The sequence below is a fragment of the Carassius gibelio genome, chromosome A8 (genome assembly GCF_023724105.1).
Source record: "Carassius gibelio isolate Cgi1373 ecotype wild population from Czech Republic chromosome A8, carGib1.2-hapl.c, whole genome shotgun sequence".
NCBI lineage: Eukaryota > Metazoa > Chordata > Actinopteri > Cypriniformes > Cyprinidae > Carassius > Carassius gibelio.
The window spans coordinates 6,023,604-6,051,358 of NC_068378.1; the positions used below are offsets into that span (position 1 = coordinate 6,023,604).

At 38.4% G+C, this 27,755-nt stretch overlaps 2 protein-coding genes across 3 annotated transcripts in view; both read left to right on the forward strand.

Moving 5' to 3' along the window:
* The first annotated feature begins 3,314 nt into the window (after positions 1-3,314).
* On the forward strand, positions 3,315-21,856 carry LOC128018249 (rho-related BTB domain-containing protein 2). 2 transcript variants are annotated; one of them, XM_052603642.1, is made up of 10 exons: positions 3,315-3,716; positions 7,951-8,152; positions 8,332-8,435; positions 9,175-9,360; positions 10,978-11,924; positions 13,631-13,749; positions 15,106-15,256; positions 16,179-16,267; positions 18,449-18,554; positions 18,758-21,856. In XM_052603642.1, exons 1-10 carry the CDS (start codon positions 3,655-3,657, stop codon positions 18,964-18,966), a joined length of 2,175 nt encoding a protein of 724 aa, XP_052459602.1. In that variant the 5' UTR covers positions 3,315-3,654; the 3' UTR covers positions 18,967-21,856. The 2 variants fall into 2 exon arrangements, with proteins under 2 accessions (XP_052459602.1, XP_052459603.1); XM_052603643.1 differs by lacking the exon at positions 3,315-3,716 and adding an exon at positions 4,473-4,782.
* Positions 21,857-24,893: 3,037 nt separating this feature from the next.
* The window catches only part of LOC128018105 (phosphatidylethanolamine-binding protein 4-like), a 118,052-nt gene continuing 115,190 nt past the window's right edge, over positions 24,894-27,755 (forward strand). The window contains exons 1-2 of the mRNA XM_052603477.1: positions 24,894-24,898; positions 25,383-25,509. Coding sequence (XP_052459437.1) covers positions 24,894-24,898; positions 25,383-25,509 — 132 coding nt within the window. The remainder of the gene's footprint in view (positions 24,899-25,382; positions 25,510-27,755) is intronic.

Sequence of the window (27,755 nt, forward strand, 5' to 3'; positions counted from 1 at the left end):
TTGACTCCGGAGAGTCCACCGGAACCTGACTCGACTCTGGAGAGTCCACCGGAACCTGACTCGACTCCTGAGAGTCCACCGGAACCTGACTCGACTCCGGAGAGTCCACCGGAACCTGACTCGACTCCGGAGAGTCCACGGGAACATGACTCGACTCCGGAGAGTCCACCAGTACCTGACTCGACTCCGGAGAGTCCACGGGAATCTGACTCGACTCCGTAGAGTCCACCGGAACCTGACTCGACTCCGGAGAGTCCACGGGAATTTGACTCGACTCTGGAGAGTCCTCCGGAACCTGACTCGACTCTGGAGAGTCCACTGGATCCTGACTAGACTCCGGAGAGTCCATGGGAATCGGACTCGACTCTGGAGAGTTCACGGGAACATGACTCGACTCAAGACTGTCTGTGGAAACCTGAGACGCCTCGGCTTCGGGCACTGCCTCTGGAATGGCCTCAGACACTGCATCGGGAATTGCCTCGGCATCAGGCACTACCTCGGCCTCCGGAACAGAATTGGGCACCGCCTCGGCATCGGGCACCGCCTCGGCCTCCGGAACAGCATCGGGCACTGCCTCGACCTCCGGAACAGCATCGGGCACCGCCTCAACCTCCGGAACAGCATCGGGCACTGCCTCGACCTCCAGAACAGCATCGGGCACCGCCTCGGCCTCTGGATCAGCCTCGGGCACCGCCTCGGCATCGGGCACCACCTCGGCCTCCGGAACAGCATCGGGCACCGCCTCGGCCTCCGGAACAGCATCGAGCACTACCTCGGCCTCCGGACTAGCATCGGGCACCGCCTCGGCCTCTGGAACAGCCTCGGGCACCGCCTCAGCCTCCGGAACAGCCTCGGGCACCACCTCGGCCTCCGGAACAGCATCGGGCACCACCTCGGCCTCTGGAACAGCATCGGGCATCGCATCGAACTCCGGAACAGCATCAGGCCCCGCATCGGGAACGACCTCGGGCACCACCTCGGCCACGGCATCGGGGCACTGCCTCGGCATCCGGAACAGCATCAGGCACCGCCTCTGCATCGGGCACCATCTTGTACTGTGGCGCTGGACTGACAGACATCTTGTGCTGTGGCGCTAGGCTCGCGGCCATCTTGGGCTGTGGCGCTAGGCTGACGGCCATCTTTGGCTGTGGCGCTGGGTTAGCGGCCATTATGGGCTGTGGCGCTGGGCTGGCAGCCATCTTGTGCTGTGGCGCTAAGCTGGTGGCCATCTTGGGCTGTGGTGCTAGGCTGGCAGCCATCTTGGGCCACGACTCTGGACAGGCGGCCATCTTGTGCTGTGGCGCTAGGCTGGGGGCCACCTTGGGCTGTGGCGCTGGGCTTGCGGCCATCTTGGGCTGTGGTGCTGGGCTGATAGCCATCCTGGGCAGTGGTGCTGGGCTGACGACCACCCCGCCGGAAGAGACAGGAGTGGCTGGGGCATCCCACGGACACCGATGTTGCAGGTAGCGCACGAATTCCCAGAATTCCAGTGTCTCTAATTGCACCATCTCATCCTGAGACACTGGATCATCCAGCCCATCATTAAAATAGTCCTTAAGGACCGCATCGTTATAGCCCATGCCCTCGGCCAGGGACCAGAACACCTGAGCCAGGGCACCCACTTCATTGCCCTCTTGGCGGAGGGCGGTCAACCTCAGATACTTGACTCGCCTCTCCGCCATCTTGGCTGGGGAACGGAAAAACGACATACCGCTGGTTCTCGTGTTGACGGAGTCCTTCTGTCACGTGCGGAGAGAAGGAACCAATTGCAGGTAAGTATGATTTATTTAAGGGATAATCCAGAGGGGTAAACAGTCCCTCCGGAGAGTCCAAATCCACATAAACACGAAAGCAAGACAAGAAGACAAGGCAAGGCAAGAATGACGGACAATGATTAACACTTGACATTAAACAAGGACTCCGTAACACAGACTAAGACAGACTGGGTATAAGTAGACAGAAGGATAATGAGGGAACAAGAGAAGGGTGGGGGACAATCAATTACATAACAAGGAGGAAGGTGACCAAATAAGGGAACAGGAAGTGATCTGGTGGCAGACACCGTGAGAAAGGAGGACATCTAGTGGAACCCCAGGGAACAACAACCCAGACACCGTGACAGCGTCTTCAGCGGCTCAGATGTCAGGAGTAAATGACTGCTGCTATGTTCATTATTACATCCAACAACAGAACACCTCAATCGCTTAGGACACATTCTTGTCTACATCTGCTCCGGCGGTGAAACAATTGAGGACTGATGACAGGTAAGCTAAGGTAAGACACCAGTCCAGTCTGTGCTGTCAATCAAACTACTGTGGGACTTGGAGGGGCCTGCTTTTGTGATGTCACATAGACAGGCATCTGAGATCAGCTCGATTTGAGAAATGGGTAAAGATTTTACACTGACAACACACATTTCAGTTCAAAAAACTTGTGAAAGTGCATGTAGCATCCGATGACTGTGTTTTCTCTGATCAGATAGTTGTCTTATTGTGAAAAGAGGTGTAAATGCCCTCTGAAATGCTTTCAAGATGGATTTAAAACCATTTCTGACAGAATATTAAAGGTGCACCAAGTGATAAAAAACAAAAACAAAAAAAAAAACGGTTTAAACCACAATGTTAGGTTGAGACCCAAAACACACTCGCACCCAAAAAGCAGTAAGGGGTTTGTCTAGTAATGACAGAGAAGAGGAAGCTCAGGATGGATATTAGAAGATCAACTATAGATAGTGAGAGATGGCAGATAAAAAAGAGAAAATTTTTGGAGGAACAAAACATAAAAAAAAGGGTTATGGTCAGGCAAGATGTAGTATCCACGTAGATATCAGAGCAGCTTTCCAGTGGTGGAGAAACCCAAGGAGCAGGAAAGAAATAGGATGCTGAGGTCGCTTTGTTTCTTCTTTATAGGTGAATTACGTTGAATTAGCTTTTTCACACAACTTCTGTGTACTGGCTTTGTCTTGAATATACTTAGGCATAGCAGATTCCACCATTGTCGCTGCCAGGGTTGTTTATGTACGCGTAGTTTGGAGTTATCAAAATAGGGGCAAGTTCCTGTTGGGGTATGGGCTGTTTGTTATGGTGCTTTCAAATATTAACATAATTTGGCAAAAAATGCTCAGTACACCTTTAAGTGATTTACTGTTCTTGTTCTAGTTTGCAAATTGTTCCTAATCCACAAACTTTCCTGTGAGGGTTAGGGTTAGGTGTAGGGCCATAGTCCATAGAATATACAGTTTGTACAGTATTAAAACCATTACGCCTATGGGATGTCCCCACTTTTCAAAACAAACGTGTGTGTGTGTGTGTGAGTGTGTGTGCGTTTGCGTGTGTGTGTGTGTGTGCGCGCGACTACAGTGAATGAGAAGTAGCCTACTGCTGTGTCTGTATGTGTGCAGTGAATGGCCAGAGCTGTGTTGCTGTGCCTGTGTTGTACAGTTCGTACGGTAACTGAGGAACATCAAGAGCAGTCTGTCCGGCCCCGCTGCCTGACAGCCACAGCGAAATTCAACGATTCACCCGATGGCGTTTGAGAAACAAAGAGCAGTTTCTCTCGTAAGCGGTTTGACTGGCGGCAGCAATTCCAAGCCGTGCATTACTGATCCGAAAATGAAGTTTAGCTCCAGCTTTCGTCATTCTCCAGCCACATCCGATGCATTTCTTCTGTCGCTTCCCCAGATCGGCCGAGCCGATGCAGCACTTCCCTGTGATGCGGTAAGAGCAGCCGCAGCCTGTGTGTGTCTCTCTCAGTTTACTTACTGCTTTATGAGGACATCAATTCGCTGTTATTTATTAAGACGACACTTAAAGTGTCATTTGTAAAGGAAACATCAGCGGTTACATAATAGCATGTAAAAAAAAAAAAAAAAAAAAAGAGGCGGCGAACGAACACAGTGTATATCATTCAGAAAATCCAATCGATGTTGCTTTGCAATTTTTCTTTCTCGTAAGAGTTATCAGAAATAAATGTTGTTTATGGCAGATACATAAGTTACTACTGTAAACGGGATAGACCAGATCATTCAGTAGGCTATATCATTCGAGCGAACTAAAACCTATTATGTATCATTAGTAACAGTGGTTTAAGTTAATGTGTCCATCACATACACGTTTTATAAATAAACTCAAATAATTTTTAATTGGTAAAAATACATATTACTTTAATTATTTCAGTAGCCTACATTTAAATATATATATATATATATATATATATATATATATATATATATATATATATATATATATATATATATATATATAAAATATTACATATTAGCGTACTTTCTTTTTATATTTAAATATTTGATGTTTTATTATTTTTAAGTAGCATATTTTAATAATATCTAATAATTATAACCTAAAAATAACACATAATCAAATTAATTTTGTACATAATAATTAAAAAAAAAAACTCAACTAAATAAATACAATTGTTTAAGTGACCACCCTTTGGAAGTTTGACCTTACTATCTTTACTAGCAAATAGTCCTATCGTAAATCATTAGGTAACACTGTGGTAGCTACTTCATAATATATCCATTGAAAGGCGTAGCGATTCAGATGCACTTTGAGGGAGAAGGACAGTTTTCATCCGTCACCGGACTGAGTTTAAGAAGATGCTCCTTCATTATACGCTTTTATGCATTTATGTTGCGATTATTGGAATAACGCGGCATTAATAACAGGGGCTCATGGTACATGAGTAGAGGAGTAAATTCCGTTTCCTTGGAAACCAAAGACTGTGTCGCTATACCAGCCACCTCCATTTTCAAGATACGAGGTAATAATACACCAGCATCTGTTATATAACTTCATATTATTTGTATGTATTTGAATACTTCTTAATGTAGTCTATCTTCGACGATTCGACGTAATCTAGAGTTTGGAATGCTTGTGCCTGCACTATTTTACGGTGATTGTGACAGAAGGCATTAAAGCTGAAGAATAATGCGCTCGTGATTGAATCATTATTTCAGTCACGTGAGCGTGTACCATTGTAACTTGATAACTTTAATGACGAGATGATTAACTGTTTTAATAACACTGAGCGATGGACTAATGCATCCATACTGATTATATAGCTAGCCTATATTTACATTTACATTTATTTATTTACTTTATCCAAAGCCACTTACGAATGAGGATGATAGAAGCAATCAAAACTAACAATATAAGTGCAAATGCAAATGACATGTCTCTGTTAGTATATATGTTGGTTAGGTATACACACACACACACACACACACACACAAAGAAAAACAAGTATCTAGGGGAAAAAAAATAGAAAGCTAGAGTTGGGGGTGCTGCTGGGATTGGGCAGGTCATTCCACCAGGAGGGAACATTTAATGAAAAAGTTAAAAAGTCTCTTTGAGATGCTACAATAATGCGTCGTTTGCTGGTTCAAGCTTCTAGAGGGCACATAAGTCTGAAGTAATGAATTTAGGTGAAGGGGTGCAGAGCCAGAGGTTTTGCAGGCGAAGATTAATGCCTTGAATCTTATAAGAGCAGCTGGTAGCCAGTGCAAAGTGATAAACAAACGTGTGACGTGCATTCTATTCAGCTCATTAGAGATTAATATTTATTTATTGTAGAGGTTGGATAGAAGTGGCTGGAAGTCCTGCCGAGAGAGCATTGCAATAGTCCAGTCTGGACAGAACAAGAGCTTGAACAAGGAGTTGTGCAGCTTGTTCTGAAAGAAAGGGCTGATCTTATATTTTTTACCATGATTTACTGAAGACACCCTTCTAGGCCTTTGTCATTCAGTTGAACAATACTTTCATATACTAAAATATATTTCGAACAAGAATCATTAGATGACATTAAAAGACTCAATTTAAGGACTTAATTAAGGATCACAGTGAACATTTTTCATTTACATTTTAATTCTATACCAATCTTCGCCACTATCCTTCAAACCAATAGGTTTTACCCATTTATCAGCAATAATTTTTTAATCATTTAAAATATGATCAAATTTAATATATACACTTTAATTTATATATTTTATGTAAATACTACTACTATGACTGCTAAATATTATTATTATTATTATTATTATTATTATTATTATTATTATTATTATAATTACTGATTGGTTTATAAAAGGGGTGTCAAACTCAGTTCCTGGAGGGCCATGGTCTTTCAGAGTTTAGATTGAATCCTAATTAAACACACCTGATCAAACTAATCAAGTCCTTCAGGCTTATTTGAAAACTGGATTGTGTGTGTACTGGAGCAGGACTGGAACTAAACTCAGCAGGGCTCTGGTCCTCCAGTAATCCAGTTTGACACCCCTGGTTTAGTAGAACAAGAGAGTGAGTAAATGATGGCCTCATTTTCATTTTTGGATGGACTATCCTTTAGTATTCTACTTTGAGTATAGTACTCAGCCATCTAATGTGTGAAATATAAGGTTATTTTGTTATGCAACATCAGAGTCCAATAGCCCCGCCCCCTTCAGTGGGTAATTACTAGTGTTCAACATTCCACAATACAGTTTTTTTTGTTTAATTATGCATTTAAAGTGCACTTTTATACTTTTTCTTTTTCTTTTCTTTTTTACATTTGAACACACTACATATACTAATTATACTAAAAACTAACCAGAATAGTGCATAAGTATATATTTGGGATGCACCCTAGTTTAGGATGAATTTAGTGGGACAAAAACAACAACGGCAACATCTCATCCCAGCTGAAATTTATCATAAGCATCTTGTCTTCTGTTTTTGTGTTCACCCAGCTGGTAACCCCGTCAGCTTTTTACCTCTTTAAAACCTCTGTGATGGTGATGCTGCTAACAGCTTAGAGTCTAATTAAATATCACTCACTTGTAGTTTACCTTAAAATGAAACTTCTGTCATCATTTACTCATCATATATCATTCTAAACTATTTTTTTTTTTCACAACATTATTATGTCTGTATATCCTGTGCACTCATTTCAATGTAGGCTTACTGAATATGAATGATGTTGTTTTTACTTTTAAGGTTACATTAACTTACTGACCTTAATGAACTCCTTTTATGTGACGTTTTTTTGAAATATTTTTTGAAAACCTACTTTGTGCCTATTTGTGTTGCTGCAAGCGTTTATTTTAGTTGCACAGAAGTTAATAATTTAGTACACAACTGAAATGAAGCCCACTCAAGGGACCAGTGTACCTTACCAAGAGCTTTCAGTGCACTCAAACACACAGGCAGCTAACTTTAAAAGGCTCTGAAGCCTCATTAGTTGCCACTGGCAACAATACAGAGACAGTGGGGCTGTAGTTCCTTTATTGATTTCATATGTTGCCAATGTGATTGCGCAACATGCTAAATCAGGTCGGTTTGAAACTCCACAATTAAAGAGATCACTTTTAGTGGGGTGAATGGAGGAAGTAAAGAAATTAAAATAACTGAGAGTTTGCTTATGGAAGTTATTAGATTGATTTTTTTTTTTTTATGTGACAGGTTCTTACAAAATGTAATTTTTGTATTCCTGGTTTGGTTGATTTTTTATTATATAAAAAAATCAAATATATATTTATAAAATAAATATTTATATTTAAACGTTATGACATTTATTTCTTAAACATTTCAAAGCATGACATTTTTAAGAAAATTTACATTTTGAATTTACACATTTTTTAAATTGAATCAGTATAAAAATGTAATTGCATCCAAGAATTACTTTTTTTTTTTTTTTTTTTATTAGATTGACTGACAAAAAGGACCAAAGGAAAATAAAAAATAATAATCACGTCACTGAGCTGCTTATCAATGATACAATAATCAACCAATATTCACATATCTACTGTATGTCTTTGTGTCTTTTAATAGTTTCTTGGCAATCTTTTTTTTTTCTATTCATACATTTTTCTAAATGTTATTTCAAAAAATATATTATTTAGCTTAAAATATTTTAACATTATATTTAATTATTATTTGTGTGTGTGTGTATAAGGCATCATTTTATGGATTCTGACATGGATTATGAGAGGCCAAATGTCGAGACTATCAAGTGTGTGGTGGTTGGAGACAACGCTGTTGGAAAGACCCGGCTTATCTGTGCCCGGGCCTGTAATGCGACGCTAACACAGTACCAGCTACTTGCCACACATGTGCCCACTGTCTGGGCAATAGATCAGTACAGAGTCTGCCAGGAGGTGAGGAAAGACTACTGTCATATTGTTATTCATAAAAAAAAGTATATGAAACACGTGATGGATGCAACTTTCTACAAAATCCCTGATTTATAATCTGATAAAATTTTTAAAAAAATATGTTATATGCAGTTTCTTGGGTAAATCTCCATGCATGTGATAGGTTATGTCTCTCCGGCCAGGTTCTAGAAAGGTCCAGAGATGTGGTGGATGATGTCAGCGTGTCCTTGCGTCTCTGGGACACATTTGGTGACCATCACAAGGATCGCAGATTTGCGTATGGCAGGTGAATTTGGATTACCTCTATTATTCACTCTATATATATATTTATTTATTAAGTCTTTAATTTATGTACTCTTATGGTGAAGAAAAAGTACACACTTTTGAGTGTGTAGTAGAAGAGTAGGCAAGTTTTGGGATATACTGTCTCATCAAACAATTGCATACAATTATAAATATATATGTTTACCACACTAAATGTTGATGAGTAGTAACTCAATCCTTATTATCAAAACCTCTCTACTTAACTATCGGTCGCACACCACCACCATGTTTAATTCCTCTTCATTTTTAATGCGGTCCTTTTCTCCATATACTTTCTAACTTTTGTGAATGTTTTTGAAGTACGGAGCCCCACACATGGCATGCAGGAAAAAAGTAGGCTAAATAATGTGCGCGATTTACTATTTAGTTCCCTCCATTTATAAATTGTCTGCACGATTTACTAATTCGTTCCCTCAATTTGCTAAATTGTGTACACATTTATATATTTATATATATATATGTATATATTTATATATAATTATGTTTTTTTTTTTTGTTTTTTTTAGCTTTTTACAACAGTACCTTCATTAACATACTATTTTTTTTTTCTGCAAACATGTCAAATTCCACAGAACTGTATCAGATTAAACTTTGCTCTCACTGATAAGCTAAAATTGTGCCGAGGTCAAAGGTGACCCAAAAATGGTTACCAAGCAAAACTGTTTTAACCAGTTAATGAGTTGTGTCTGGTTTCTTAACAGGTCTGATGTGGTGGTGTTGTGTTTCTCCATTGCAAACCCGAACTCACTCCACCATGTGAGGACAATGTGGTACCCTGAAATCAAGCATTTCTGTCCCAGAGCTCCTGTTATCCTTGTGGGCTGCCAGCTGGACTTGCGGTACGCTGACCTGGAGGCAGTGAACAGAGCTCGACGCCCACTGGCCAGGTAAATTACCACAGCAAACGCAACTATTGGAAGTCATTAATGCTAGAAATGCAACAGTTGTATGTTGCAAACCAGTGTTTCCCAATACTGTTCCTTGAGGAACTCCAACGGTACACATCCTGCATGTTTCCCTTATCTGACTCATCTTTTTCAGGTCCTGGAGTCTTTGCTATTTAGCTAATAAGTAGATTCAGTTGGGTTTGTTTAGAAGGAGATTGAATATAGATGTAGACCGATTGTTGTATGACATCAAAGTACCGTGAGAGCTATTGAGAGCAGATGGCTCCTTATGCTTTCTAATCACTTTAGTGGTACTTTGATGTCATACGGCGATCAGTCTGCACACACAGTCCAAAACACCTAATGTGTTGGGGTGCCTTAAGGATCTGGGTTGGGAATTATATTATTAAATTGTCATTATATACTTACCCTCATGTTGTACCCTCAACTTTTGCATTGTATCTTTACATGTCATATAAATAACACATGAATATGATTTTTCGAGCAGTGGAGGAGGATTTTCAGGGATTATTGACTAATATTATAGACTTTTCCTCATGAAACTAATATTATATAACTTATGTGGTGCATGAGAATGAGTAAGGAATAATTATTTTGCTATTTTAACAGTGCTATCTTGTAATATTTGAAGCATCCCAACACCTATGCCAGGGGTGTCCAATCCTGCGCCTGTATGGAGGGCCACTGTTTGGAGTTACTTTTGATTAAATGAATCAGTGTAACTGAGTTATCATTATATCACCGCCACAATGATAAATGACATGAACACCAGTTGACTGAGTAAAGACAGCTGTCCATTGCTGTTTTCATGCAGGTAAGTGTAGATTAACCTCGAGTGAGCCGAGAAGAAAGCATTTATGATAGCCAAATTCTCTTGAGACATATGCTTCCTTTAATTTTTCTTGAGGGAGAGTTTAAAAACAGAAAACACAAAGCGCTGTAAGAAACGGTGCTGAGCACACGTTATCTTCTTGTCTGTGTTTGCACGCATTCTTATTTCTTAACTGAAATAACTCAGACTGAGGAGCCTACTTTCAACCGAGCACCTGGATGTTATTGTTTTTCTCAACAATAACATGTGAAACAATATAAAACGTATGCGTCTGTATTTGGCACAGTCTGTTTTATTTTTATATAATTATATGTATATATGTATGTTTGCACAGGTTGTCAACTAAAATAAAAACTTTAGATATAACATAACGTTGTTATAGAACATTTGTTGTGAGCAATGCCTACTCGGTAGACAGACAGATAATTAGGATTCTGAAATTGCATTTCTATCTCAGAATGAGCAGGCTGCATTGTTTAGCTTTTGGATGCAAAAATGAGAAACTTACAGACAGGTTTTATTGAAGCTTGTTGTAGTTAAACTCTGCAAGATGTTGACCTTTCAGGAGCAGGAATTGACACCCCTGGCCTATGCCACTTTACTTTCTTTGCATGGTAAAGAGTAAGTATTTTGGTTTTCCACAAAAGAAAGCAATCAATGCAGGTTTGTAATGACATGAGGGTGAGTAAATGATGACTGAATTGTCATTTTTGGGAAAGCTGATTCTTTAGTGTCATGCTGTTTTTTGTTTGTTTTTGTTTCAGACCCATTAAATCCAATGAGATATTGGCGCCAGAGAAAGGCCACGAGGTGGCTAAAGATCTAGGTGTCCCTTATTATGAGACCAGCATAGTTGCTCAGTTCGGTGTTAAGGACGTTTTCGACAATGCTATCCGTGCAGCCCTCATTTCTCGTCGTCATTTGCAGTTCTGGAAGTCGCATTTACGAAATGTTCAAAGGCCACTTCTCCAAGCCCCCTTCCTTCCCCCTAAGCCCCCTCCACCCATTATCACCGTTCCCGCCCCTCCCAGTAACATAGAAGAGCACCCTAGCCGCCTGTTGGAGGACCCACTCTGCGCCGACGTCATCTTAGTCCTCCAGGAACACCAGAGGATCTTCGCTCACCGCATCTACCTTGCCACATCTTCCTCCAAGTTCTACGACCTCTTCTTGACTGAACCTCGGGTTCCTGAGGAGACCGGACAGGAGAGAGAACGACTCCGAGGGCCACCGCTTTCTGGCCGCGATTTGCTAATGCGCGCAGCTAGTTTTGACGTTTGTGAAACTAGCGACGATGGAGATAGAGCAAACTTGCGTGCCTGTACCAGTGATGGAACTCTAAAGGGTGATGGTCGCGGTCGTCTGCTCCCTGCCTTGAGTCGTGCTTTTATTAGCATCCAAGAAGAAATGGTGGATGACCCCATCACCATCAACCTTAGAAAAATGACTGTTGTGCACATGGACCCTTCAATGCAGCCCGGTCCATTTCGATCTGTGTTGCGGTACCTGTATACAGGTAAACTAGACGAGCGGGAGAAGGAGCTAATGCAGGTTGCCCACATTGCAGAGCTGCTGGAAGTGTTTGACCTGCGTATGATGGTGGCTAACATCCTGAACGACGAGGCCTTCATGAATCAGGAGATCACCAAGGCATTTTACGTGAGACGCACCAATCGAGTGAAAGAATGTTTGACCAAAGGGACCTTCTCTGGTGAGAGGCATGTGAACTGTATGTTTGGCTGGTACTGTAGTTATTAGGGATGGGCCAGCGTGATAGTCAAGTCAACCACAAAGCAACTAGTTGATTAATGTGGTGGACTAGGGGTTTTATCTAGTTTTCCATGACCACTTTTACATGAAATTACTGTTTTTAAGAGTACATTTCAGGACTGTTGAACAAATGGAGTTGCTCTGAAATTGGTGAAAAGCTTAGAGGCCATTATTTCAACCAAACAGCTATTCAGAATATCAAAACAAAATGTTGCCATTCAAAATGTTACATAAAAAAAAGAATGGAAAATTGGAGTAAAAATTTAAAGCAATGCCACACAGAAATTTCATAATCATTTTTAAATGATCTTAATACAAACAAATTGTTGAAGCAAGGTTTTGAATTAAGTCATTGAAAATGACAGTTTGAAGTGATTTGTCAAAAAAAGAATCAAATACTCTAGGAAACCTAATTGTGCATGAAAATTTCACATTATTCAAGATGCAGCAAAATGATCACAAATATATAATGAGTATTCAATATGATTCGTCTGATCGAATCACACTTGGAGTGGTGTTAGTAGAACTGGAAGGGTTATATTGGTGCCGTGACCCTTGTGGAAGTGAAGTTTAGTTTACGGGGTAAATGTAACGGAGGTAAACTTGTAAGAGCTGTGTGAATAAACCTCACTCCATTGGCATCCAGAGTTGCACTAGCAACTGAAGCTAGGAGCTTAAGTCTTTACCTTCCTTATTAGCATGCCCACCTCCCAATCCTGAGATGTTGGTTTGAACCCCACTTGGAATGGTACGAATTGAACTTATTTGTTGTATTTCTGTCAGTTACACCTAACACCTAGTTGTGACTAGCATTCAGACAACTGATGGAACTCATTTTGCTGTGCTTTTGCCCTTTTGCCCTTTTTCCTGTAAATGTCCCTATTTGTCACCACAACCTTTCTGTGTTGTGTAGAATAATGTCCGCTGTATTCTGAAAAGCAGACTTCTGCGTTTTGGGTATTTGCACATGCTGGGTGTACAGAGTACATCCTAGCGGAAGGTCGCCCAGCATTATTCATAACCAAAGCAAATTTTTCTCAAATGTGAGATGCTCTCAAGCAGAATGTCCCTTCAAGCTATTTTCCTCCTACTTCAGCTCAAATATTCACCCTCAGAGAAGAAAACAAGCCCCCATATTTTGGCAGCTGGATTTCAGTTTCATAATCAGTGCTCTTCTGGTAGTGAGAACCAGTGCGGATGTATGGTGTTTTTCAGCACTCTCAGGGTTTGGAGGACATCAAGCTGTCTTACAATGCTGACCGAGCTTTTCCCTCTCCAAACATAAACACTGAGCATTTCTATTTATTTATCCTTCACTCTAGCAATGCGATTGAGCTTTAGTGGAATGGAATATTGAGGGTGTCATAAAGTGGCTTTAAGTTGTCAAGATGATATTGTCTGAATTTAAGATTGCGTCATGTCCACATAACAAAAGTGGTAGTTGCCCTTGTGTCAGTTTCAGATCTAACAAGGGTGTATTTTAGTGAACTTCAGTAAAATATTATAGTAAATACTGTCAACTTCATTTCAGTGTCGGAATCACGATGTATGCTGGTTTACCAGAGAGTGAAAAATGTTTATGTGAGATTGATATATCATTATAACAGAGATTTGAAAAGCTAAACGTTTGTCTGTTCTTTAATGCAGATGTGGTGTTCAGATTGGATGATGGCACCATTATGGCCCATAAACCACTGCTCATCTCAAGCTGTGATTGGATGGCAGCCATGTTTGGTGGCCCATTTGTGGAGAGCTGTACAAAAGAGGTACAGTGCACTCACATGTCATCTAAACCATTGGGAACACTGAGCTTTTAAAGATTATTTTTGTGTTGTATATTTTAATGGTAACACTGTGTACAATTTCATTGTTTGTCATAAATCTATGGCGTTAGTTTTGTGCCTCAATCCTGAGCGAGTAATTGTACATTTTGAACACAGAGAACTATATTTTGCAAGCATATTACATTATATTTTGAACATTATATTAGTAATGACCGCTTTAGGGGTCATTACTGCACCTTAATATGGATAATGGCAAACAAGCAAATACATTTATTGAGCACAGAATCATTTTTTTCTTTGCTCAAGCAAATTTTTTTTTTTTTTTGCGATTGTTAATTTGTCTTCAAAATATAATGTAATGTGCTTGCAAAATATAGTTCTCTGTCCTCAAAACGTACAATTACTCAGGATAGAGGCACAAAAATAATGCCATATAAATCCAGGTTCCCATCAAAAACTATAGTAATTAATATGTATTGAAAATTGGAAAGAAGGCAAGGAGGCAAATCACTTAGTGGGCAATTTAATTTTGTAGTATCTGGAGCAAGAAGTGATGATGGGACATTTAAGTGATGTTGAACTAAAACAACTCATCTCACATAAAATAAACAATTGTATTTTTTTAATAAAATAAAATGAACCCTTAAACTTATTTTATTTGAGCTGTACCTTGATACTGAAATGACACTAAAATAACTAAAACCCAAATAAGACTTAATAAAAATTAAACGGACAAAACCAAAAAATACATTAAAAACATCAAAATGAAAATATTAAGTAAAAATATGAAAAACTATAATAGTATCTCAGTAATACTGAAACAAAACGTGTTGGACAATCTATTGACTTTTTTTTTTTTTTTTCTAATTAACTTTTTTTGAGAGACAAGCAGAATATTCCTCTTAACGTCTGGATTGATGTAGTTTCAACCCTTCGTTTCTAATGCTGCATATAGTAATCCAAAATAATAATTAAGCTTACCAAGTATGAGAAATCAATAAATTAAATTAGTATTCCCAACATAAATGGGGCCCAAATATCTGTGGCATTGATCATGTTGTGGTCAGATGGTTTTGCTTCCATTGGATCGTGTAAGAATGTAAACATGAGGGTTTTATACAAACTTGATACTTAAACATTTAAAAGATGGAGTGCTAATGAAATCCTTTTGGACTCCCATTGTACAGTATGTCAAAATGTTGACATAAATTATCTACAGAATTCTCAAAGTTGGACTTTAATAATGAACAAAGCTGATTCTAATTATACTGCTCTTGCATGGTAGTGTAAAACTGAGTCCGCATTCCCCGTTTTGAGATTGTTGCTGTGTTTTTTCAGGTGCCGTTTCCAAACACTACGCGGAGCTGCATGCGTGCTGTGCTGGAGTATCTCTATACTGGCTGCTTCTGCTCTCGCTCAGATCTGGATGCCATGGAACTCATTGTGCTTGCAAACCGTCTTTGTCTGCCTCACCTGGTAGCGCTGACAGGTACACAAATAAACCTGCACACACATTGTTTTTGAGATGATGATGCACATAACAGCCTGATCTCCGCAGGCAACCAAATCCTGTGTAAATTTAGACCTTTATCTAGCGCTGAAGAGTGAGACAGTGACTAAACACTGAAGAGTGAGACAGTGACTATAACACTGCGTCCTTTTGTACTGAAATATAATGCAAGTCTTTTCAGACTGCAAATTACAGAGATTCCTTTCATGGAAATAGACTGGCTTTTCTCAATGGCCTACCTGTAACATACATGCATGTACATTTGCCATACAATATCAGAAGTCTTTCAAAAAAGTGACTGCATTCAAGGTATTGTAAAAATTTTATATAGGTTTAGCAGATCTCGTTCAAAATTGAGTTTTTTTTTTTTTTTTTTTAAAAAATAAAATAAAAGCCTGTGGTAAACATAACTTGATGATACTTTGACATTTTGTTGTACAGCGTTTACTGCACACACTCAATTTTAAAGCTGTTTTGTTTATTTTTTTAAACTTGATAAGACAGTTTGGGATGTCAGTTTGTGCAATTTATGTTGTAGAACAAAACATCACATTTTGACAAGTTATGTTTACCACAGGCTTAACTCTGTGATTCTGACGTCATACCACTCTTTAGCTTACATGTTTGTGACAGTTGTGTTATAGGACTTTTTTTGGTACATTGCAAAGAGAAAATACAGTTGACTGATGGTGATGACTGATGCATTTGCACATGGTTTGTCTTTAAACATTAAAACACCAGACACACAAGCAAAGAATATTAAATATTTAATTTTCACAACATGGGGTGTTTCTCTAATGTTAAAAAATGGAACATTTTTGTAAAATGTTAACGAGTCATTTATTAACAATGGATGCAAACATATTCAGTTGTTGTTATGAGTGTTGTGTGTCTGTCCTAGAGCTGTACACTGTGAAGGTACTGACCGAAGCTGCCATGATGGGAGCTGATATAGATGGAGATGTTCTGCTCTATCTGGACATGGCCCAGGTAAACGTACCATTGACTGACAGAATGAGAATGCACCCATGTCAAATTAAATCCTATCCTCTTTGCAATTTTATATATATATATTAGTGGTGGGCATAGATTTTTATTTTTTTATCTAGATTAATCTAGATTAAAATGGCTCATTCGAATTCTGCCAATGGCATTCAGAATATGTGTGTTACCCAAATAAAATTGACGAACAGTAAGTCTTTGAGAAGGGGTTTATCAAGCTAGGTGGTGCATTAGAAAAGAAATCTCCTGTTTCCAAAATGCATCACAAAGTGCTTGAAATTCCACATCGCACAAGGTGCAAACAACATTACGCCTGTTTCACACCAATGTTTAAGTTTTTTTCAAGTTTGTAGCTGTCAAGGTACAGAAACCAAATAATTAAATGTAAAATAGCACTGGATAGTCTTCAATGTAAAAATGAAATATACAATCAAACCTACATTTATTCAGACAAACATGTCTCACATTATTACAGTTTTGCTATATTTATCAAAAATTATATCTGGTGTCTGAATAATTTTTGGTTTGACTGTTAAAACTAAAAAGTAATTCAGTCAAGAGCAGTGAGTGATTTTCTTTTTCCTTTTCTTGGATTAACATTACAGCAGCCAGTAGCTAAATTAGGCGCGTTCACTTTAAGAGACGATGAACGCATCCAGTATAATTCACATCCCATTATTTTCCTCAACTGTTTACTTTCACTTAAGAAATAACTGACAGTTTTTTCGAGCATAATTTCGAAGGTTGATATTTTGACATATTTTGTATGTATTTGTCGGCACAAGAGCAAAACTAAGCAAATTCGATGTTCAAGTGTTTTGAGACGCATTTCTCTTCGCAGAGAGCTCGGTTCAGTGTCGCTGTCCATGATACGCGGCTCTCTCTCCGCGTGCGAACCGAACACAGTGTGCGAGTAACCAGTTACTCTGTTCAGCTTTTCCGCGTCTTGTTTTTGGATGTTTTAATGTTTAAATCGACAAGCGGTAAGGCATAAAAACGTGAAAAAGATCAGCTTTTGTGACGATGCGCAGCAGTGGCCCATCAATTGTCCTGAGCATCTTTTTAGGCTGTCCTCAGCCAGTCGGTGATATAAAATATCGAGGTGAAAGTCATCATACCCAACTTTGAGAATATTAACGGCGATATTTTTTGTTTCGCCCGATAAGAGTCTTGCATTAACGCAGCATGTTAAAGCTGACAACGGGCCGCCACTAATATAAATATCTTTCACTTGACCAGTGTGTGCCTGCTATGCTTTTTTAAGCATTTCACCCCCCTTTAAAAAAATAAATAAAAATCACATGCCAGTATCACTGCACAGGACTATGTAGAGCATGCATTGGTAAACTAGCTAAAAAAGCCAAACTAGACTGTTATTATTGACCTCAATAGACCCGTCTGCTACAAGCAACAAAAGAAAATAATTAAAATTGTTAATTTATAAGTTATGGCAGGCCACTTCTTTTCAACCTCCCACTATGTTATACACCGCGGGTGTGGTAAATATTTACCATCACGGTGTTCAATAGTGCTCTGTGTGTGCTCCCGTCACATCACTCCTTACCTGCCGGTTAGCAGTATTTACGTCATCGTATTTACTTCCGCATTGCAAAATAAAGTGGATACTGTCAATAAGTTTATCCAGTCCTGCGGATATATAAAGTTTGGTACAACTACTGTCACACATCGACAGAACTTAAGTAATACGGGATTCATGACATCTAACACTGAGTGCACAAAGTCAGCAGGTTTGCTCTGATTCTGTGTAACTTGCAAATGCTGACTGAAAACAGGAGAAAACATCTGTAGCTTCTGTATGGGATAACGTACATTCAACCAGACACATTTCAAAATATAACATAAAGGGGTTTATTTTGCATCAGTGGCTGGCTTAATGAATGGCAAGAGAGAGACGGTTTAAAAATGTGATATTTGATAATAATAATAATAAAAAAAATGAACTAACTTACCCTAACCTTAACCCTAACCCTAAGAACTAAAAGGTGAATTGACAGTGTGTAAGTAGACAATGTAACATGAATAAAGAATCTAAGTTTTAGAAGTGATTAAGAACCAAATAGACTAGTTGTTTCAGGGTCCAGGAGGGGAAGCATCTCAAAATGTCTGATTTCTCTACAGTGTTTTCATCTGTGTGCTTGTTCCCATTAGTTCCACTGTGCTCATCAGCTGACGGACTGGTGCCTCCATCACATCTGCACCAACTACAACAGAGTCTGTCGCAAATTCCCTCGGGACATGAAGGCCAAATCTACAGGTAATTTGATTTGCCGTCAGATCAGTAAAACTCTTCAAAATTAATATTGAAACATGACAGTCCATAAAACTGATTAACTTGATTATTATTATTATTATATTTTTGTCACTCTTGAAAAAAAACGAATTTTAACCTAATAGTTATCTCAGTTTTGAAATGATTTCTGCATTAAGCTAGTGTCATGGTCTCATTCTGTCCCACAGGAAACCTGGAGCACTTTGAGAAACATCGCTGGCCTCCGGTGTGGTATCTGAAGGAAGAAGATCACTATCAGCGGGCGCGCAAGGAGCGGGAGAAGGAAGATTACCTGTACCAAAAGCGTCAGTGTAAACGCAAGTGGCTCTTCTGGAATCTACCCTCTTCTCCTTCCTCCAATTCTCCGTCTTCTCCTGGTTCCTCTGCAGTCATCTGATTGGCTCTCAGGATGCACGGCCAACCAAACAACCCTAAATGTGGGATGTAAACACACCACAAGGAATGATAGCCTTTTTCAACTCTATAAGATTACCCGTTCACACTTTCTGTTAAGCAAAATGCTCAAGCCCTGCTTTTAGCTGCTGAAGAACAAGCAAAAATGAAACCGGATGGAGAACATAATTAAAGGAAACACACGGCTTTGACTTAAAGCACATTGTTGAGTCTTTCTACTTTACTGGTTGGATATTTCATCAAATCACATCAGCTTTGACGCTCTCCTGTGACATCACTTCCTGCGGTGGTAGACTGCTGCTCAATTTGCTTTATTAAGGGCAATCTTCACTCAGCATCGGTTCCCCAAACATAACCATATCTTCATCTGTATAGAAAAATCCATGGCAGGACTGCACATATTCCTAACTAGAAATGTTAATAAGTGCTTTTCAGCTCTAGAGGATGAGAACACAGGGACGTTTTAGAGCAACCAGCAAACATGAATTCCTCATTGTTTTGGTAATCTACAATCAAACCATTTTAACAGACCGACATTCTCAACACTCAAATGGTTTAACATCCAAAGGTATTATTAATGTGGCATTTAAAGGGCCGCGTGTGGACGTGACTCCACAGAACTGGATCAGTCCGTAGCCATGTTGCAGGTTCAGTGTGAGTTAAGCTCCATTGATAACATCGGACATAATGCTGATTAACACAGTAAATGATAATTGTTGGTACTTTCAGGTATTTACAATGGAAATAGACAGAGCCAGGAAATAAACATTAAAAATGCACACTGTATGAAAAAAGTACATGACTTAAAGTTGCAGTGAAGTAGCAACAGATATTTTCTTCTGTATTGAGACACATATCTGAGTGAAATGGATTATAAAAGTAGAGCAGGGACTTGGTTCTGGGCATTGGCTATTAATTGGATGGAGGCAAATATTCATGATGATGTTGCAGCAGTAAATCTTACAATATGAGATACAAGATAGATAGATAGATAGATAGATAGATAGATAGATAGATAGATAGATAGATAGATAGATAGATAGATAGATAGATAGACAGACAGAATTTTTACATACACTACAATTCCAAACCAGAAGCTCATCCATCTAGAAAAGTTAAATCATCACAAGAATAATTATCTATGAATTGCTCATACAAGTTCTTCAATAATGAACTTTAGATTTCTTCACATTTGCACCACCCGCCCCAAAGAAATTTATTTTTTGAATCAGCAAGGATGCATTCAATTGATCAAAATTGACAGTAAAGTACATTTATAATGTTCCTAAAGATTTCTGTTTTAAATAAACGCTGTTCATTTGAACTTCCATAAAATAAATGTAAAAAACAGTTTCCAAAAAATAATAAGCTGTACAAAAGTTATTAACGCTTATATAGTTATAAACTAAAATGTTTCTCGAGCAGCAAGTCAGCATATAAGAAAAATTTCTGAAGGATCATGTGACGTTGAAGACTGGAGTCATGATGCTGAAAATACAACTTTGAATCACAGGAATAAATTACATTTTTACAAATATATTTACAGAATACAGTTATTTAACATTTTAATATTTCAGTTTTTTCTTTATCAAATAAATGCAGCCTTGTTGGCAAAAATACAACTAAACAAGCCCAAACATCTGAACAGTCGTGTATTTTCTGTGCTATTCAGTATTATGCCTGTCAATACAGCTTAACTTGTATTGAACCCACTGTGTCTCTTTATACATGATTAGAGCACTTTGCTCTTCATCAGTGTGCATGCTGAATGTTACTTGTGCACAACAACAAAAAAATAAGTACTTTGAGACTCTCTGTTTTTCCTGCACACGGTGTATATTTTTGGCTATATGTTCGACTGAAGCAGTCTATCTTCTCTATTTCTTCCTCTCAATAACTGTAACCTCACATGTAATTAACTGACAAGTATGGAGATGAAAACATTCAACATTCAAATGATTGTAAGTTTACACAAAATCAGCATTTACTGACACAATGTCACGAATTTGTGCTACCAACAAGAAGTAGTCCAGGTTTACATCAAGACTGAAAAAGCTGCATTTTTGTCTCGATAACACTATTCTGGAAAACAGTAACAACCTGTGATATGATAACTAGATACTTCAAAACAGGATCCCGGGTGAACAGTCACACCGCGCTCCTCTACAGGGAATATAAAGAGTGCCTGAACACTGCACACATTCAAAGTGAGGGCACCAGCTGCTGTCTTTACCAAAGTAAGCTCACTTCTGCTTCATAAGGAGGATGACATCGGTCTACCGCGCACAATACATGATTTCAAACTGTCCCAGCTTTCAGATGAGCTTCACGGGCAGGCCTGTGACAATCCCATGATGCACCGCAGTTACATTTAAGCAGTTGTAGAGTGTTTCCTACACCTGCTATATTTCAGTATCCCATTCTGAGGGACGCTTTAGGGTCATATTAATATCTAGTAGTAACTTAGGGAAAAGTATTTATATGACTATTCTAGTACTATAAGGAAATCAATTGAAAAGATAATAATGCAAGACAGTTTCACAATTTACATTGACATAACTATTTAAGGTGCAATGCCTCGCCATACAGGAGAGGAAATCTCACAAGCATGGTCCATATAGACTTAAACCCTTTCCGATTTGAATGTTTCTTATCTAGCACATGCGATAGCCAGAAGCGAATAGCACCTTATATATAGAATGGCTTGTTATAAGGCAATACAGTAGTTTTTATAGAACCAGATTGACCTCTACAGTACAAAAAAGGGATAATAAATCACACTATGAAGAGTGAAAAGCAATCCGCTATGTATTTTCTGCCTGTTGTAAACTAATTAATATTTTTCTGCTTCAATAAATCGGATTAAGAGCTGACTAGCATGTGTAAGGCTGTTGTAGCTGGCAGCAAGGGAATGCTGAGGAATATTGTTTTAATTTAGAAACCCAAAAATATATGCTGAGCTTTGAATGATGGACTGTTAATCATTCAGTGGGACGAGTGGAGATTTTTCTGAATCTTACTAAGCATTTGTAATAGCACCCAGAAACATTTGCTGATGTTTTATGAGGGTGATGAGGTTTTATCGTAAAGAGTAAAGTGTTACAAGAAGTTTGAAGAGAATTTGGTAGAATTTAAGGATGGTCATTGATCATTTATACAAACGTCAATCTGAGGTTTCTACCAGCCATCCTATAGATCCTAAAGACGAGTGTTTAATTGGTGTACATTTCACAGACAATTTCATCATCCTGTTAACATATGATATATACCTTTTTTCAGTTTTTAGTTACCATTATAATAGAGCATTAAGTGTTACATAACACATTTATACAAAGCAAGATGGGAGTGATGATGCTTAATGAAGTTCTCTGTGACACAAATGTATCTGCTAGAATTAAACCGATACACATTAGACATGTTTTAACAAAAGGAAGTGAGATACTCAGAACATTGTAATCCCAATCGGTTGCTGCAGAGAAGATACCCCATGCCTTAATGTAAATTAAACATGTAGAAACATTGCTGATATTCACTGTTTGTATTTGAAATGAAATGACTCCTGTATGTATTATATGTGTTGTGCAACAAAAAGTTGCATAATGTGTGAAATGTGTGTCATATTGTTAGTTTGATGGTTATTTGTCTACTTTAGCCCATTGTAACCATGTTATTTCCACGGTGTTTGTCTCTGTGTTATGTGAATGTGCTAACATACATTGCCAAGATGATATAGATTGCTGAGTTCTTGAATTAGTGTGGTAATCTGTACCACAGATAGAGAATATGGAATAGTATGATAAAAAAAAAAGTATGTACCGAAATGAAAAACAATCAGTGCACATTGTACACCTTTTAAATCTTGAATACCTTGCCATGCTGTGTGCAGGAAGGGCTAATGTTTTGGTCTGCTATAAAAATGGTAAAAAACAAACAAACAAACAAAAAAATAAGAAATATCTATTTTCTTGGGGATGCTATGCACTATGCAGCTTAATATACTGCAGTGCCCTCCAAAGTTATCATGCACTACCAAGCTGTTTCAGCCACTGAAGCATGACTTTTATTTTATTTCACTCTCAGATAAGATACATAATCAGGGGTTAAAGCAGAAGAATATAAGTTAAGAATATAATTAAATAATTTAAAATAATTGCTTTTACTTCCTATAGGAGCCCATTTTAATGAGCTCAAGGTCCTAGTGCCACCACTGCAAAAAAAAAAGCACAAAGGCAGCACCATGATATGTTGTTTTTGCTGCACAATTACAATAATGTAGGGCCAGTGCAGCAAAGAACCCATTGAAAGCCCTAAAAGCGGAACTTGAATGTTCTCTCAGTATTTCGAAGCCTGATGTTGACCATCTGTGTGAGAAACAGGCATCATTTCCGTGAGCTGGTATTGGGGAGGGCGAGTTTGTATTTTCAGGAAACCTACAGCATGTGTTCTTGAAATGTGTAAATAGTGTTTAATAAACGTTAACAAAAAAGTTTGTGGTTTATATTATTACTATTATATATATATATATATATATATATATATATATATATATATATATATATATTTTTTTTTTTTTTTTTTTTTATTATTATTATTATTTGAAGCCGCCCCCTCTTTCTGTATGATGTCTGATCTTTCTTGAAATACACCATGTGCTGTGTGTATTATAACACACAAATTGATTTCATGTTGAGAAATTAATCATCTCAATTTAAAACCATTTTACTTCCACTTAGGCTACCTAGGTCCTGATTGTTACATCAATTTAGATCAGATCTCATTATGAATTGCAGTTTAAATCCATTCTCAGTTCAGTTGGGTGTAATGAACACAGCTCACCCTCCCAAATATGCACTGTAATTATGAATAGTCTCATCATGAATCGTGTTCGAAAGAGAAGGTTTATTGACTTGGGAACCATTCGGGACGATTTCGGGCTGATTTTTCGTTCGTTTTCAGTACATAAAGATACATCTTTTCATTAAAGAGAGACGCAGTAAAAAACAACAAACATCAACAACAAAAAACACACTTTTTTGACACTGATTGATTGACAGATCTTTAGACCACTAAGGTGTCTGCTTATAGCAGTGAAAACCAATGGCAGCCAAGAGGGGGCGGGTTCTAATGTGATTCTCGATTTAACTTTGTAGCCTAATGATACTATTAGCTTACTATTATAGTCGACAGCTAAAAACTGTTTGAAGGTCTAGCTCAACGGCTACTAATATCAAGGGTTTGTCGAGAATTTTAAGTAAATGATACATTTTGCATTCTGCAGGTAACAATTCATCATGTTGTCATGTGAGAACTTCATTGTGACCAATATCGTATTATGATTATTAAAATCTCTATGATAATAGCGTATGTGTGTGTTACTATAGTACTGAACAATAATGATCTGTGTCAGGGCAAAATGTAATTGGTTTAAAATACTGGACATTCCTGTCTGTTTAGCTAGTTATGTCAGTTCCAAAATCGACCAGCATTTTTTTTTTCCTCTTAACATTTTTTTTTTTTTTCTCAGTGAATGCAAAATACAGAAGTTCTATCCATAATCTTAAAATAACTTTCAAATTACTTTGGAGACACATCTCTCTAAATATGTCAAAACACTGCTCTCATTTAAAGCAAATGTGTGCATGTATCTCTTTGCTCTAAGAAGGCTGTCACTATAATAATTACACTGTAAATTGCTATGGGTAAAAGCATCTGGGAAATGACATCTGCTATTTACTGGTTATATATAATTCTGAGAATCTGCGTTATATTTAACAGTGTCTTAATGTAAATATGCACTGTAATTACATATGTAGATTACAGATGTAAAAACAAATCAAAAACATTAATTTTGACCCATAAGTACTGTAAACTATGGGGATTCATTATTTTTAATATATAGTAGCATACTTAATGTGGTATGAATAAAACCCTCTGAATGCTCGCTTAAAGTAAATAAATAAATAAATAAATCACTATAAAAAATGAACAACATGTATACACGAAAATTCCTTCTAATCTCTTAAATAGGTATTTTATCCTGCTGGGATTGGTTCATTAGGATTCCAGTAGGAATCCAGTACAGATGTCTTTTAGCGTTCCTTTAGGAGTTTTGGACTAGGGTTAATTTCCGAACCATATTTCCTTAAATGAGTTGATTTCAGAAGTCTGGCTTGTAGGCCGGTGTGGGATGTGTAGGACTCCCTCGGAGCACTGAGTCATGGATGCTGAAGCAGCCGGTCCCACTCGAAACCCACACAGCAAGCCTTACAAATCTAACAACTTACTCACTAGTTCAACTTCCAGTGGATTCATGGGCTATTTACAGTTTATGACCTGTCATAGGAAACCATTGAGTACTAGACGTGTTCACTTATTCGTAGCTGCATTTTTACATTTTAGGGGAGAATTAAGGGAGATTTGCCTTGATCTGGTTGTTGACAAATGCATGATCGTCCCTCAGAGGATCAGAGAGAAGATCAGGAAGGAGTGGAGGGCACCTCAGTTACAACTGTCAAGCGCTGATGAGGTTAGAGAAATTCACTCCTTGACCTCGTTCTGACCTCTTTCTCACTCGGTCAACTAGTGTTCATCATCATGACCAGACTCACACAGCAGTACTGCCTCAACGGCAATGACACACTTCAGCTTTGAAAGGTTGGTGTAAATTATTGTGTTTCAGTCAAAATAGAAAGGTCTCTAATGCTAATTAGATCTCTCTATCCACTATCTTAAATACTAAGGAGATTCTTTGAACTGTGTTTCAAATCATATTTTGAATTTCATGTCATTCTTGTGTGATGTTATGTATTGTGTCCAGAAGATGGCGCAGGTGTTTTGTAACTGAGGCATATTTGTGCTGAAATTAATTCATGTGATAAAAACCAAACTCTTTTTTAGTATGACATAGAAACATCATGGACATATTTTCTGAAATTATGATTTGTTTTTTTGTTTTTTTGTAAATTAATGTCAGTACCATATCAGTGCTGCAGTGCTTTCACACACACACACACACACACACACATATATATATATATATATATATATATATATATATATATATATACACATTTTAAACCCTTACTCAGTATCATTATTAGTTTTTATTAACTTAAAATCAGTATGTGAATGCAGTCTATATGAATCAATTTCCCACAATCCTGATCATATTCAGAAAAATATATTTGTTATGTATGTTTGCATCAGAATAATTACAGTGAATGGTGATATTTGCATTGGGAACTATTAGGTTTGCCCCAATATCCTTCTCCACAACTGAAGTCTAACTTAAAAAAAAGCTTTCTTTTGAAATCAATATATTGAAATCAATCATATTTAATTATAACTAAACCAATAGTAATAATGATAAGAGGAACTTTGTTTTTAGGCAAACACGTTCTGTTAAAAACTAATTATAATAATTGTTTTAAAATGAATTAATATCATTTAATATCGTCTTTTAAAGGCAACCGTTTCAGATAAAGTAAGAGACAAAGAGGCCATCAGTATGACCGAAGCACCGTTGGATAGCTGTTATACCTGGCAAACTTTAAGTCGCTAGATTGGTGTATTTGAGTTTAGAGCAGCGATGCTGTGCCAGTCATTCTGGCAAAACTTGAAATAGAATCAACTGTAGTGGAGAAACGCAGCAAAGTACCATGCCGCATCTGTAAATTGGAAAGCCACTTCAATTTTAGGAGCTAGTTTATAAATTCCATAGCTAAGCAGTCTGGCTGGAGGATGATCTATCGCCCTCACGTCTCCCAAACCCCAACTGATGTATGGTCGTATTATCTATTATGCTGTCCTACATGATTCTCTTTTATTGCTGGACTTGGTGTCAGACAGCAAAACGGATTACACGTGAGGTCAAATCAATACCAACTTTATTTACCGGCCTTTCAAATGTAATTCCCCCTTTTGTGGTCTGCCTCTGATAGAAACATATGGCAGCTGGAGGTCTGCGCTGGGAATATGAGCAGGCTTTTTCGGAGAGCGTACGTGTGAGTGCTCGTTCTGTGGTCGCTCTCTCCCCCGCCCCCTTGACCCTGCCAATCGACACTTCATCAGCACGGAAATGAGAGGCCAAGTGGCGACGCAGTGGTCACTGGTTGTCGCTTTACCCCCGCGGTGACACCCACCTCACCACCTCCTGCTGGAGGCATGCTGGGTAATTGAAACAGAGCGAAATGGGCAGCGGTCCAGCATGTCCGCCTCTCAATGGGCTTTCATTACCCAAAACAAAAGCAAAGGGTCATGCTAAACAACAGATTTCCCTCCGTCAGCCCTCAAAGTAATGACTCAACCCTCAGCTTGACTTGAACTTGATTTTCACTCAGACAACCATAATGCTTTCGTGCCATTGCCGTCGAGATGTCTCCAGAAGTCATAACGCTTCCATCAAAGTAAATGTGTTTGAGTGAGTGTTTTATCATTTGCATACGGTAGGGATAACGGCCTTTTAGGAATCTCATCGTTTGTTGTGGCGTTGAGGGTGCACATGTATTAGAGTCTGCAGCGTGCACTGTTGTTTACTTCTTCACTCCGCCATCGCATACTGAGAAATTTGGATCTCGTTGTCAAAAATCTTGTTGACAGTCATTTGAGCAATTTCTAAAGCTCTTGTAATTCAAATTATTTTAATCTCAGGCCATTATGGAGATAATTACATGTTTGTCTGGCACTTTGGGTTGCTGTGTCAGAAATAGTTTGTTTACAGTAATGGTTGATGGAGCCGGACTGTTTTTCTTAAAATTGGCAACAAGTTTTCTA